This window comes from Mobula hypostoma, chromosome 8 (assembly GCF_963921235.1).
Source record: "Mobula hypostoma chromosome 8, sMobHyp1.1, whole genome shotgun sequence".
In the NCBI taxonomy this organism is placed as follows: domain Eukaryota; kingdom Metazoa; phylum Chordata; class Chondrichthyes; order Myliobatiformes; family Myliobatidae; genus Mobula; species Mobula hypostoma.
In genome coordinates, this window is record NC_086104.1 from 95,035,542 (window position 1) to 95,050,724 (window position 15,183).

The window sequence follows — 15,183 nt, forward strand, 5'->3', positions numbered from 1 at the left end:
ACAAAAGAGTCTTGTCTATTGATCTGTGTTAAAAAAGCCAAATTAAATCCACTGTGATTTAATGTTGTAAAACAATAAAACATGAAAACTTCCAGGGGGGGGGTGAATACATTTTATAGGCACTGTATACATTGTATCTTCTTATGGGGAAATGGAGAACAGGTAGAAAATGTAGACAACAGCAGCAGCCAAGGTAAGGTTCATTTTTTTGTACTGTAGTCATCTATCATTACTGAATGGCAAACCTTTAAGCAGCAAGTATACATCACCAGACCACTAGCTGCCTGTACTTAAAGACTAGTGGTGAAACGTAGGGCAGCACAGTGGCCACTTCCTCAAGCTCTGGTGACCCCAGTGCGACTGATCACTCAGCTTAACTTCAGCAAACCTGCCCTGGAGTCTAAGAATTGACAAAGGCTCCATTCACACCCGCAGTACTAGTGATATCAGGCATTCAGTCTGGTGGAGAATAATTACTGTGAATACAGAAGCATTTCTAAAAGCTAACAGAGGGTGAAGGGCCAAATTACCTTTTAAGGAATTCACAGAATTATAACGAGCTGTTTGGAAGTAACCTTTCACATGATGAAGGGAACCAATTCTGATCTTTAATATATCAACGTTCCTCTCAACCATCTTCATGTCCAAGGCTCCAAACAGGAATATTTTATTTTATTCATTTATTTAGAGATACAGCACAGTAATACGAGGGGTGATTGATAAGTTTGTGGCCTAAGGTAGAAGGAGATGAGTTATTAACTTCAAACTTTCTGCATAATCGCTCGAAGAGTTGACCTGCAAGCACTAGGGGACATTGCCTCAAGATTCAGGGGAGAAGATTTAGGACAGAGGTGAGGAGAAACTGTTCTTCCCAGAGAGTGGTGAATCTGTGGAATTCTGTGCCCAAAGAAGCAGTTGAGACTTCACTAAATATATTTAAGATACAGTTAGATAGATTTTTACATAGCAAGGGAATTAAGGGTTATGGGGAAAAAGGCAGGTAGATGGAGCTGAGTTAACGGACAGATCAGCCATGATCTTATTGAATGGCGGGGCAGGCTCGATGGGCCGGATGGCCTACTCCTGCTTCTATTTCTTATGCATGTGCATGTAACGAGAGCTGTATAACTCATCTCCTTCTACCTTAGGCCACGAAGTTATCAGTCACCTCTGCTGTGGACACTTTCTGGAGGTCCAAGATCCGTATGCTCCACAACCGCCGGACTAAATATGTAAATGTAGGAGGGGACTATGTTGAAATATAAATGTGCTAGGTTTTCTAAAATTGACTCCTTCCACCTTAGGCCACAAACATATCAATCACCCCTCGTAGTCCCTTCTGGTCCACCAAGCCTGCGCCATCCGATTAAACCCACGACTGTCACTGCTGTTGTAATAGCGTTACGCCACTGTGCTGCCCTCTGTCAAGACCTTCATTCGCATGGACTCACCAGACTTCACCATCTGCACCTACCAAACCTCGATCAGTAACATTCGCACCTTAGTATCTGTCTGGAGGCCAAAGCACAAAGCCCAGCTGACACTCCTGAAGCAGCAGAGGGCGTGTTGCACAGAATTTGAAAGCTGACCCAAAGTTTAGACGGATGCAAAAGTTCCCGAGGCTCTCCTCGCCAATCAGGTCCGTTGCTTTACCCAATAATTCCCCCCTTTCCCATCCAAAATCATTCCGGTCCGGCTGGTCAGTATTCCATTGTCCTTTCTGAGAGATTGCTTTGTGAAAACTCACCGCCACCTTCCCCGTGCCCCCCCCCGTACATTTGAAAAGGTGCGTACTTACAGGAAGGAGTTCACAACTTGATCCTTTGAACTTTGAATGCCCATTGCCCGTGGGCACGGCTGATCCGGCAAACTTAATTCCATACAGGCAACACCCCCTCCATTCAAGTCTCTCAAACTTGCCCTAATGGACTTCAGGAATCACTTCCCAAAAATCTCAGATGCAGAGTAAGATTTGCCATCACAAAACTTGTATTAAAAAGTGTAAACAAATAAATTTTCTCTTTTCTTCGCCTCACAGGTGACACCTCCTGTAACACAGGGATCACCTGTATTTCCATCTGCCTAAGGATATCTTTCACTGCCCTCATACACCAAGAATCTAACCATCTCTTCCTTAAAAATATTCAGAGATCTGGCTCGTGCTGCCCTTTGAGGAATTCAAAGACACAGCATGCTTATAGAGGAAAAAAAAAATCACATCTCATCCTTGCCTCAAATAGATGGCCCTCATTTTTAAAACAGTGAGTGTTTCCAGATTGCCCCCCACGAGAGGAAACATCCTCTCCCACATCCACACTGCCAAGACTTTCTCCAGGGTCTCAAGTCCTCTCCCATTCTTTTGAGGCCCAGCAGACATGAACCTAGCCTGCCTGTCCACCCTTCCACATGAAGACAGCCCAGCACTTCCACATTGCTCTAAGTACCTTACAGTGGCGTTCCTTTAGTTTAAAAATAAACCGAGACCTGTGGTGGACCCTAACCTGTATTTGCTGGTCTTTCTCCATCTCCTTGTTCTGGCCGGCCTCCAGCAGAGCCTCTATGGACCGGATCCGCTCCTCCAGTTGTCCTTTCTCAGAGTTGGCTTCCGTCAGCTGGGAATGCAGCTCCTCTACGTCCTTTGCTTTGGTCTTCAGCTCTTCCTCAGCCAATGTCATCTTAGCCTGAAGATCTGCAGCCGGGTGGAGCAAGGAAAGCAAAGTGTTACCGCGCATTGCCGCAGGTCAGGTACAAGATGTTTAAATCAGGCTCAGAGCCTGACAGAGAGCCCCACCCTGTGGTACAGGCCCCAGGGCGCACTCTCCAATTCTCAGCTAGATGCAATAGGGAAAACTGGGATACTGTCTGTAAAGGAGGTCAGAATTATTTTCCACACTATCAGATCACTGTAGTGACTTCCATGAGCAGTTCTCCATCATTAACTCTGATAGCAGTGACTCAGTGCAGCCCTCACTCAGCACTGCACTGTAGCATCAGTACTCTCCGGCCTGGAGCCTGGGGGTTCAAATCCCACTGGAGCCCTTGCCACGCAGTACAGTGCTGAGAGAAGGCTGCACTGTTTGGGACATGCTGTCTCTCCAAAGAGGACCACTCTGCTTTTTCTGGTGATTATTAAACATCTCATTTGTTTTAAACAAGAACTAGGAGTTCTCAGTGGCATCCCGGCCAGGCGGCACAGGAGTACAGCGGTTAGCGTAAGCCTATTACAATGCCAGTGACTCGGTTCAATTCCTGCCGCTACCTGTAAGGAGATTTTAATGTTCTCCCCGTGACCACGTGGGTTCCCCCCCCCCATTCCAAAGACATACTGAGTTAGTAGGTTAATAGGTTAGTTAGTTACATGGGCATAATTGGGTGGTGAGGGCTTGTTACTGTGCTGTATCTCTAAATAAGAAAAACAATTTATCTCAAGGAAACAATTAGTTGGTAAATTATAAAAGCAGAAACTACTGAAGGTACTCAGCAGGTCGGGCAGCAACTGAGAAGATAAAAACAGAGCTGATGTTTCAGGTCAATTATCTTTCATCAGAACTTGGAAAAGTTGGAAATCAAACACAAAGTGGGGAAGAGGTGGAAGAACAAAAGTGACTGTTTGGGATAGAATGGAGATCAAGATGGACCAGATGACATACCACAAATGGTGGTGTTGCGGGCTGAGAGAAGGAGGGGAAGAGGCTTGTTACTTGCTGCTGAACTGCAACGTAAATAGCAAGTGGCAAGCAGGACCAGAGGAAAAGTGGAAAAATTCATAAAAGCAATGCTGGAGCTGTGTCATACAAACTGGACATACAGAAGCTGGAAATCCAATGCAGAACCGCAGAACACTAGAAGTACTCAGTAAGTCAGGCAGCATCTGTGGAGAGTGAATTTAATTTATGCCGTCTCCATTGCTAGTTGATGACTGTTCTGCAGAAATCAGGTAGGCTATTATCAGAATTTGGTGTGGAGCCCAAAATGCTTCTTCAAATGTGCCTAGATAGAAGATGTGATGCTGCTCTTTGACATCGCATTAGACCATTGGAACAGCACCGGGAGATCAGAGTGGTAAAGGGCTGCAGTGGCCGGCAACTGGACAATCTTTACAGACTGAATCAAGGTCTTCACCTGATCTGTGTTTAGGTTCTCCAACATGAAGGAGACCACATTGTGAACAGCAAATGCAGTACATTAGATTGGAAACGTTTGTGAATGAACAAAGTGTTTGGATCCTTGGGCGGTGGCAAGGGACAAGGTGTTCTATATATCCTGTTGTTGCAGGGGGGTGGGGGGCAGTGTCAGAAATGGTAAGAGCGAACGATGCAGCTGTCAATGGCTTTTGAAATGCTTGAAGTGGAAAGTGAGTGGGGGAGAAAAATGGGTAGGATTCCACAGAAGGTGGTGAAAATTACAGAGGATGAAACAGTGAAAGCAGAGACTGGAGAGAGGAAGGCAAAGACCGGGGACCACAATCCTTCCTTTAGCTGGGAGAAGATACGGTCCAGGTAGATGCTGTGGTGAAAATTACAGGGAATGAAATGCTAAAAGCAGAGACTGATGAGGACGAGGGACCATAATCCTTCCTATCGTTGGGAGAAGTTACAGTCCCATTAGATGCTGTGGTAAAAATTACAGATGATTAAAAACTGAATGCAGAGACTGCAGAGATGGAAGGTGAGGACCAAGTGACCATAATTCTTCATTTCATTGGGAGAAGATATGGTTCAGGTAGATGCCAGAGTGTGTGAGCAATGGTTGTTAACCTATCCCAGAGGTGCAGATATCAAAAGAGAAAAGGTTTGGAGATAGGCCATGTTAAAATGAGAATAAGGTGGAAGTCAGTAGCAATGGTGACAAAATCTTTGAGTTGTGCATAAGAACAGCACTGACAGGGTCACTCATTTCCAGCATTCTCCGATTTTATTTCAGATTTCCAGCTTCTGCAACATTGTTTTCATGATCGCTGGCCAATATTAATTCTTGGGTCCAATCGTCTTCTGGGCCCTACATATGACCTCACTCAGCACAGAAAACATGCATCACTCCCTCCGTTTGACACCCCATCCCACAGTGGGATAAAGGCCCACAGGTCACTAAATCACGGACATTAGCTGCAGGGACACGAGACTTGGAGGCTGGATGGAGACAGCCCTGGAACCATGGCGACCCCAAGTACAAGGGAGACCTGAAATGCAGACTGATAGGTGCTGATTTTCTGGGCCGTATGGCGAAAGAATTGTTTCATTGGTTGTGTCAGTCTCTGTGAAGCCATCATCTTGTACCCCACACTGTGCCCGCCCAGCTGACAGACTCACCGGTATAACTGCTGAGGGCGGCGCGCTGCTCTCCCCGGGCCTTCTCCGTCTCAGTGAGCAGGGTGGTGTAGCTGCTCTGGGACTTGCGGAGCTCCTCACTGACGTCCTCCAGACGCTTCTGCAGCGCACTCTCCGTTTCCTGCTGGCTCAGCTGCAGGGGACAGTGACAGTCAGCGCTTCAGTGCACGGGGAGACAGGCTGGCCACAGTCACAGTAGTCACCAGCAGCAGCCCACGCCATTCACCTTTCCCAGCCACCCCTCCTCAGATCCCACCCTCTCCATTTTCAACATCTGTGGACTCAGTGGCGTCACATTTCTGGGCAACCCCACCTGTCAGCCAGTGCATGGCTGCAGTATCCCCAGGGATGTGGTCACATGATGTTAAACCCCGTGGCAATCCTCAGTGACACTTTGTCATTATACAAGCAAAATCCAGATTTCAGGTGGTCCCTTGGCTGCAAGAAGCCCGATAGTTCAATTTCATTGTCACTCAACCATACATTCGTATACAGCCAAACGAAACGTCGTTCCGCTGAGGCCAAGGTGCAAAACAGTGTGCAGAACCACGATCCAGCATATAAAGTCACAAAATAAAATTAGCTCAAGTCCCTGAGTGACAGGCTGACAAAGTGTGAGCTGCATGTTTATGTAAGACAGTATAACGTTTCTGGCACTATGACAGTAAAACAAACCATTAGTATTAATATGTGAAACAGCAGCAATGAGAGATGTAAAGTAACTAGTGCAGGTTGAGAGTGGGTCTGTGAGTTGGGGAGTGGGGGGTGGGATTCAGACAGGGTGTATATGCGTGTTGGGTGTCAGCAGGATGTTAAGAAGTCTAACAGCCTAGAGGAAGAAGCTGTTGCCCATCCTGACAGTTCTGGTTCTTGTGCTGTGGTGCTTTCTGCCTGACAGCAGGAGATCAATGAGATTGCGGGAAGCATGGGAGGGGTCTTTGACAATGCTGGAGGCACTGTGTAAGTAACTCTTTTGACATCGGTCCTGAATTGGGGAGGGAGGAGGGGAGAGACCCCGATGAGGTTTACAACAGTCCTCACTATCCGTTGCAGGGTCTTGCGATCTCTTGCATTGCAATTCCCATTCCTGACATGTTGCAGGTGCACAGGACACCCCCTCTCTGGTAGAATGTGGTGAGAATGGCGGGGATGGGGGTGCAGACTCGCTTGCCTCAGTCTCCTCAGAAAGTGGAAGCACTGCTGTGCTCCCTTGGCTAAAGTGTTGGTGTTGAGAGACCAGCGGAGATCATCAGTAGTGTGCACGCCCAGGAGCTTCATCGGGAAGTTTTACTCCCAATCCCAGCCCAACCTTCTCCCAGCTCCCTGAGATCCTAACTGTAAGCTTCCTAAGCTCGGGTGGCCTCAGAAAGAAGAGCAAGATCTGCTAAACACAGACCGCCATTACATCTCCCCTTCCCTTATGTGGCCTAGCCACCACCAAGGACATACATACAGAAAGATGCCAGGGAAAAAAGCCAGCAATATCACAAAGGATCTGACCTACCCTGCTCATGGCCTGTCTGTCCCATTCCCATCAGGGACGGGGCTATGCAACATCCATGCCAAGACCACCAGACTCAAAAACTGTTACTTCTCCCAAACCGTCATGCTGATCAACACCTCCACCCATTAACCCACCCCTACCACCACTACTTTACATCCACATCAGCAGCTCCTCTCCTCAGCCCCCTTCATCTCCCCAGCACCCTTCATCCCCCCCAAGCCCTGCCACTTTACACTTCCACTCCACACCTCGTACCCACACTGAGTCAGTCACTGTCCGACTGTGTTTTCACATGCCCTGCTGCTACCTGGAAGAGTTCCTCTTGCCAAGAGTCACTTTGTCACTTTATCATTTCCTGTCAGAGTCACCTTATGCTCAAGATACTCCTGCACCCAGCATCACTTTATGTCCATACAATTAGTCTATCTATAGAAGCTAATCTGATGTACATATACCCACATTCAACTGTTACTTGTATATTGTGTTTTATAGGATTGCTTTTATATCTCTTGTGTTTTTATACTTATGGTCAGTGTTTTGCTGCATCAGAACTGGAGTAACAATCATTTCCTTCTCCTTTACACTCGTGTCCTGAAGAATGAGAATCAACAATTTTGAATGCTGCCCCTAAGCGAACAGCCCAACCCTCAGACTCTCGGCCCGTCTAAACATCTTGGTAACTCTGACTGGGGAAGGACAGGGTAGGGGCAAAGGGAGAGAGGAGAAGGTGGTAGTCTGTCCCCGGGTGCTCAGTGAAGGAGGGAGGTGTGAGACAGCCGGGCGCTCCGTCCTCACTTACCTGCATCTGGGACAACTGCTGCTCGTACTTGCTGACCTTGCCCTCCAGCGCCTTCCGCAGCTGCTCGTCCTGGTGTAGGAACTCCGACTTCTCGCCCAGCTCCTTGGTCAGCTTGGCACACTCCTGCCGCAACTTGGCCAGCTCGGCATTCTGCCTGGGGCAAAGGTGGATCAGGGTCAGTGGCCGAGTGGAAGAACAGGCCCAGGAGAACACACAACCACCGTGTACAAAAGGGAGGGGCTGCCAGAGTGACAAAGACAAAATGCTGGAGAAACTCCGAAGGTCAGGCAGCATCTACGGAGAGGAATAAAGTGCCGACAATTCCGGCCGAGACCCTTCAACGGGACTCTGGACTGCCTCAAAGTTTGCTCTTCCTTTGATTTTATTTTACACTAAGCATCAAGCATTGACAGGGATAGGAGCACAGAACAGGCCTTTCAGCCCATGGTGTTCTGCTAACCTTTTAGCCTACTCCAAGATCAATCTAACCTTTCCCTCCACTTACCTATCATACATGTGCCTGGGTGAGAGTTTCTATCCTAATCCCTTTCTTGAACAAAGCAATTGTTGCCGTGAAGAATTCTGTTTGGAATTTGGTGTTTCAGAATAATTCATGCAGGGGCTGAGCACTTACACTTTTAGAGTCATTTAGCACTGGAACAGATCCTCAGCACAACAGATCCACGCCAGCCAAGATTACCAGCTAAGCAGGCTCCATTTGCCCACATATCCCCCTGGATCAGGGGTTCCCAACCTGGACCCCTTGCTTAATGGTATTGGTCCATGGCATGATAAAGGATGGGAACCCCTGCTCTAAGCCTTTCATATCCACGTACCTGCCTAAGTCTCTTTTAAATACAGTTAAACCTTGCTTGGACTGGGCAGGTCGCATTGTCTACAGCAGACAATCATTCCCCTACCAACTCACACCAACAGAACATGGTTCTCAGCATCCTCCCTCACTCTGACACACTGGCCGCATGTCACACTGCACAGGTATGATTACACACTCAATCTGCCAACATGCAGAGACCTTGTTTCACACACACACGCCACGTGTGGGGGAATGGAATGCTCACACAGAACATGCGGCTCAGTCACCCTCACACATAGGCGAGGGAGGGTGGCAGCCCTTGTGACTACAGCCACAGGCAGGGGCAAGTGGAAAGTGCACCCTAACCAGGTCAAGAATTGAGAGAAGCTATTTGCCTACTCAACATATTGACCCAAGAAAGCAAGAAACAGGAACTGACATTTTATATTTCTTTACCACAGGAGACCATTCGGTCCAACGACTCTATGCTGGTTCACTGAGCAATCATGTTCCCCACCAATTTTCCCCCGGCACATATTCTCCCCAAATTCCCCACGACTGCCCATGGATTTTGCCAGTCACCCACACGACTGGGACAATTAACCCATCACCTCAGTTCTCCCGTGTCTAATTGTCCATTTTCCAGGTGTGCAAAGTGTTCATTTATTGCCCATTGTTGAGAGATGGTTTCTCTATACTTCACCGGGCAGGGGCGGTACACTGGGGGATGTGGGACGGACAGCAGCCCCACTCCCCAAACACAAGTAGACCAGGATAGGTACAGCAATCACTCCTCTCCAAGGAAGCGCTCTTAAACCTAGCAGCATTGAACTCGCCTACATCCTGCCACCCGCAGTCTGACCCATGCTCCCCTCATCAGTCTGTCCCTCTCCACGTTTATTGCTCCAGTCTGGCCCCATCCCAATTTACTGCCGAGTCCTTTCCTCGCACTGCCTGGTCTTCCCCCTCAGTGTGCGCTCACTCCCACCCCAGCTTAACCCCTCCCTCCTGTTCACCCGACTTACCTCCTCAGAGTGTCCCCTCACCCACTTCAGTGCACTCTCACTCTCATCTTATTCAGTCATGGTTTACCAACCCTGCCAATCAGTCCCCACAGTTTAACCCTCAGTTTGCTCTCCTCCCCCCGGTTTAACCCTTAGACTGCCCCAGCCCTCCCTGCTTCTTGGTAACGCCACTCACTGGAACCACTCCATGACTTCAGCTGCCAACCTCGATGTTGGACTGTCCAACCCAGTACCTCAGCAGCTACTCCCAGAGAGCAGCAGAGGCCGGGGGGGGGGGGTGGGGGGGGTGGGGGCGGGGGGAGGCAGTGGAGGTCTGCGGCTCTGTCCTTACTTGCTCTCGGTCTGGCTGGTGGCCTGATTGAGGGCATCCCTCAGGATGGAGTTCTCCTGCTGCAGTCGAGCTATCTGCGCAGTGGGCCCGTTGTCCAGCTGCTCCTGGAGCCCCCGGATCTGGAAGGGAAACATCTCATTCAGAGCTAGCAAAACAAAACAAAAAAAGGTTTCAATACGGAAACAACGCCACATCCATCCGAGACGGCTTGAGGAGGAGTTACCCCGGATATAGAGCAAACATTTGGTCTGTGGGACCCATACAGGTGCATACTCCTTTGCACAGGCTGTGACAACCACACTGGCTCCCCGATTAACTAACAATGCCTCAGATTTAAGGTGCTCACCTTCCTTTGCAAAGCCAGAATCAGGTTTAATATCACTGGCAGAGGTCATGAAATTGGTTGTTTTGCGGCAGCAGTGGAGTGCAATAAAGAATTAGAATTCCTATCAAGTACAATAAGCATGTATATCTTTAACATTAAATGAGTGCAAACAGAGAGGAAAAATAGTGAGGTGATGAGGGATGCCCACCTTTCTCAGGCATCACCTTTTGAATGCTGGGGAGGCTGGTGCCCATGATGGAGCTGGCTGAGTTTACAACTTTCTGCAGCTTTTTCTGTTCCTGTGCAGTGGCCCCTCCACACCAGTTAGAATGCTGTCCACGGTACACTTGTAGAAACCTGTGACCATCTTTGGTGACAGCCCAACTCTCCTCAAAGTCCTAATGAAATACTGCTGCTGTGAGCCTTCTTGCATCAATATGGTGGGTCCTCCCTGTCACTGCGACCTCCTCCAACCTCCCACCTCGCCGTGCATGCTGCACCTCTCCACTTCACGTCTTGGCACATCCTCCGGTTACAGTCGGTCCACCACCAGTGGTTGCCTGGGATGCTCTGCTTTGCCTAAACCTCTAACTCCCGGCACCTTCATCCTCCTTCAAAATACTGCTTGAAATCTACCTCATTCCCAAAGGATCAGTCGCCGACCCTGTGTGTGCCTGGTGTCAAAGCAACATTTCAAAGCTCAAACATGAAGAATTCTGCAGATGCTGGAATTTCAAGCAACACACATCAAAGTTGCTGGTGAACGCAGCAGGCCAGGCAGCATCTCTGAAAGGTCTCGGCCCGAAACGTCGACTGTACCTCTTCCTAGAGATGCTGCCTGGCCTGCTGCGTTCACCAGCAACTTTGATGTGTGTTGCTTGTTATTTCAAAGCTCAAAAATCCAAAGTAAATTTATTATCTAAGTATGTATATGTTACCATATACTACCCTGAGATTCATTTTCTTGCAGGCAATCATGGTGGATACAAAGGAATTCAGTAGAGTCAATAGAAACTACACAGAAGTCATTGAGGCCGGATACCATGTTCTTCTTGGGCACTGGTATGATTGAAGCCTGCTTGGAGCAGGTGGGCACCTCAGATTGCCGAAGTGAGAGGTTAAAGATGTCAGCAAACAGGCAGCCAGTAGATTTGCACAGGCCTTCAGTACTCAGTCGGGTACGCCATCTGGGCCAATTGCTTTCCGTGGGTTCACCATCCTGAAGGACGCACTCACATTGGCCTCAGAGACTGAAACAAGATGGTCGTCGGGGGCTATGGGAATTCATGAAGGTGCCTCCGTGTTCTGTCAGTCAAAGCGAATATAAAAGGTATTGAACTCATGTGGGAGAGAAACCTTGTTGTCACATACAAGACAATAAGATATAGGAACAGAATTAGGCCATTTGGCCCATCGAGTCTGCTCCACCATTTCATTATGGCTGATTCAATTTTCCTCTCAGCTCCAATCTCCTCTCAGTATCTCGTCATGTCCTGATCAATCAAGAATCTATCAACCTCTGCCTTAAATATACACAAGTACTTGGCCTCCCCCGTGGCAAAGAATTCCACAGATTCACCACTCCCTGGCTAAAGAAATTCCTCCTCATCTCTGTTCTAAAAGAACGCCTCTCTATTCTCAGGCTGTGTCCTCTGGTCTTAGATTCTCCCACCATAGGAAACATCCTCTCCATACCCACTCTATAAAGGCCTTTCACCATTCGACAGGTTTCAATTAGGTTGCCCCTCATTCTTCTGAATTTAGTGAATACAGGCCCAGAGCCATCAAACACTGTTCATATGACAAGCCGCTCAATCTTGGAATCATTTTCGTGAACTTCCTTTGAACCCTCTCCAGTTTCAACACATCCTTTCTAAGATAAGGGGCCCAAAACTGCTCACAATACTCCAAGTGAGGCCTCACCAGTGCCTTATAAAGTTTCAACATTACATCCTTGATTTTATATTCTAGTCGTCTTGAAATGAATGCCAACATTGCATTTGCCTTCCTCACCACGGACTCTACCTGCAAATTGATCTTTAGGGAATCCTGCACAAGGACTCCCAAGTCCCTCCATTTAGAAAACAGCCTACACTTTTATTTCTTCTACCAAAATGCATGACCATACACTTCCTGGAACAGTATTCCATCTGCCACTTCTTTGCCAGTTCTCCTAATCTGTCCAAGTCCTTCTGCAACCTCTCTACTTCCTCAAAACTGCCTGGCCCTCTACCCATCTTCATATTGTCTGCAAACTTTGCAACAAAGCCAACAATTCCATCAACGAAATCATTGACATAAAATGTAAAAAGAATTGGTCCCAAAACAGGCCCCTGTGGAACACCACTAGTCACCGGCAGCCAACCAAGAAAGGCCCCCTTTATTCCCACTCCTTGCCTCCTGCCAATCAGCCACTGCTTAATCCATGCTGGAATCTTTCCTGTAAACCCATGGGCTTGTAGCTTGTTTAGCAGCCTCATGTGTGGCACCTTGTCAAATGCCTTCTGAAAATCCAAACACAACATCAACCAATTCTCCTTTGTCTGTCTACATGTTGCTTGGTTTTGCTTTGTAGGACGTGATAGCATTCAAGTCTTGCCACAGCTGTCAAGCATCCTAGCAGCATTTCACTTTAAGGCTGTTCTTCACACAAGATGAAATTGTGCTGTGCTGTTCTGATTAAACTTGCAAGAGAGCCAATTAATCTGCAATGAAGCAATTTTCTCTGGGTGCCTTGAGGTCTGTTAGGGAACTGGACATTTTGGTCTCATTCTCCCCTGCACTCTTCCTTTGGTATAAAACTCTGCAAATGACTAAAGCAATAATGCACTGCATGAAAGTCAGCCTCAGCAGTCTGAGAAACAATGTGTTTTACTTACTATCAGAATACTATATCTCTATTCCTCTTTGGGAGCGGCATGGTAGTGTAGTGGTTGGTGTAATGCTACTACAATCAGCGATCATTGATCAGGATTCAATTCCTGTTCCAGCCTGTAAGGAATTTATACGTCCTCCTCGTGACCGCATGGGCTTCCTCCGGGTGTTCCAGTTTTGTCTCACATTCCAAAAACCTACGGGTTAGGTTAGTGAGTTGTGGGCACGCTACGTTGGTGCCAGAAGCGTGGCGACACTTGCGGGCTATCTATCACAATCCTCGCTGATTCCATTTGGAACAAAAGGCAGATTTCACTGCATGTTTTGATGTAAATGTGACAAATAAAGCTAACCTTTAGGACAGCCAGCCCTCACTCACCAGTATCCTTTGAATTCATACTACTCAGAGGGCTGATACTCAGTCTTCAATATTTGTGCTGTGTGAAATGTGCATGCTCAAACGTGTCCCATGATGTGTGGAGCTTTGACATGAAGGTCAAGGTCGCAGCTTATTAGCCTCAAGCCCATTCCTGGCTGTTGCTAACTTCTGCCATATCTCTGTGGCATCAGGGAGGTTTACTGGTTTACTAATGTCACATGCTCCGGGGTCAATGACTTGCATACCACACACACAAACACACGTTACTAGGAATTCCGAACACGAGAAGACTTCGTCTACTCCCCCATCAGCCCACAGGAGCCAGCAGAACGGACACTTGACCTGCACATTTCCCGGAAGTACAGCTATTCATCAATACCACTCAGGCTGCTCACAGTGCTCCTGCCTGTAGCCCTGCAAGTTTGCTGTGGTCCCCTTGCACAAGGACAACTGCTCCCCTGAAAGCCAAGTACCCAGGTCGTGCAGCACAGAAGAGAGCTGTTTGGCCTGAGTCCATGACAACCTTCAACCATCCACTTACACAATCTGTATATCCCAAGATTCTTGCACTCACCTCTACACTAGGTGCCAATTAACTTACTAATATGTACATATTCTTGACCTAACAGCATTTTGCTTTCTCTTTTTCTGTTGCTGGTTCTTATTTTTTAATGTAAGCGGATATATATTGTTTTTTGAAATGTTTGCTTGTTCACTGCCTACCATAGCCAAATCTATGTCTCCAGTATTTGCAGTTTGCTTTATTCAAAGTTAAGAACCTGGTTTCAGTTCGAACTAAACCAGTTTCAATTTCCATCAGGTTATGATCACTCTTCCCCAGAGAGTCCTTGATCAGCAGATGAAGAATTTACCCTTGCTTATCGTAAAGTCACTACAGCACAGAAACAGGCTCTTCAGCTCCCAACCACATACCTATCCAAATTTCTCTTAAACGCTGAAATTGAACCCGCATCCACCACTTCCTCTGGCTGCTCCTTCCACACTCTCACCACCCTCTGAGTGAAGATGTTCCTCGTAAACATTTCACCCTTAACCTCTAGTTCTAGTCTCATCCAACCCCAGTGGAAAAAAGCCTGCTCAAATTTACTCTATCTATATACCTCATAATTTTGTATACAACTATCAAATCTCCCCTCACTCAAGATTTAAAATACTTTACAACACACACAAAATGCTGGAGGAATGCAACAGGTCAGGCAGCATCTATGGAAATGAATCAACAGTCAAAGTTTTCAGACTGAGACCCTTCATCGGAACTGGAAGATGCCAGAATGAACAGGTGGGAGGACGGGAAGGAAGTCCAGCTGGAAGGTGATAGGTTGAAGCCAGGTGGGTGGGAAAGGTAAAGGGCTGGAGAAGAAGGAATCTGACAGGAGAAAAGAGTGGACCATAGGAGACAGGGAAGGAGGAGAATCACCAGGGGAAGGTGATAGGCAGAAAATGTGAAGAGGCGAGAAGCTAGAGTGGGGAATAGAAGAGGGAAAGGAGAGAGGAAAACAAAAGTAGAGAAAGAATTACAAAAAGGAGAAATCAAAGTTCGTGCCATCAGGTCGGAGGCTACCTAGAAGGAATATGAGGGTGTTGCTCCTCCACCCTCGGAGTGGCAGAAAAAAAAAGAGGTTATGGACTGATATGTCGGAGCAGGAACGAGGATAGAAATTAAAATGGTGGGCCACTGGGAAATTCCAATTCTGGCGGCTGGAGCAGAGGTGCTCAACAAAGCAAGAGTTATGTCGTGTCTCACCAAGACAGAGCAGGCTGTGTCGGGAGCACCAGATACAATT

At 47.6% G+C, this 15,183-nt stretch overlaps 1 protein-coding gene across 5 annotated transcripts in view; it reads right to left on the minus strand.

Moving 5' to 3' along the window:
• The window catches only part of LOC134350749 (ribosome-binding protein 1-like), a 145,325-nt gene that overhangs the window by 47,776 nt on the left and 82,366 nt on the right, over positions 1–15,183 (minus strand). For all 5 annotated transcript variants that reach the window (XM_063056388.1, XM_063056391.1, XM_063056390.1 and 2 more), the window contains exons 6-9: positions 9,801–9,919; positions 7,631–7,784; positions 5,310–5,460; positions 2,502–2,689 (exon numbers count right to left, since the gene is read on the minus strand). In XM_063056388.1, coding sequence (XP_062912458.1) covers positions 2,502–2,689; positions 5,310–5,460; positions 7,631–7,784; positions 9,801–9,919 — 612 coding nt within the window. The remainder of the gene's footprint in view (positions 1–2,501; positions 2,690–5,309; positions 5,461–7,630; positions 7,785–9,800; positions 9,920–15,183) is intronic.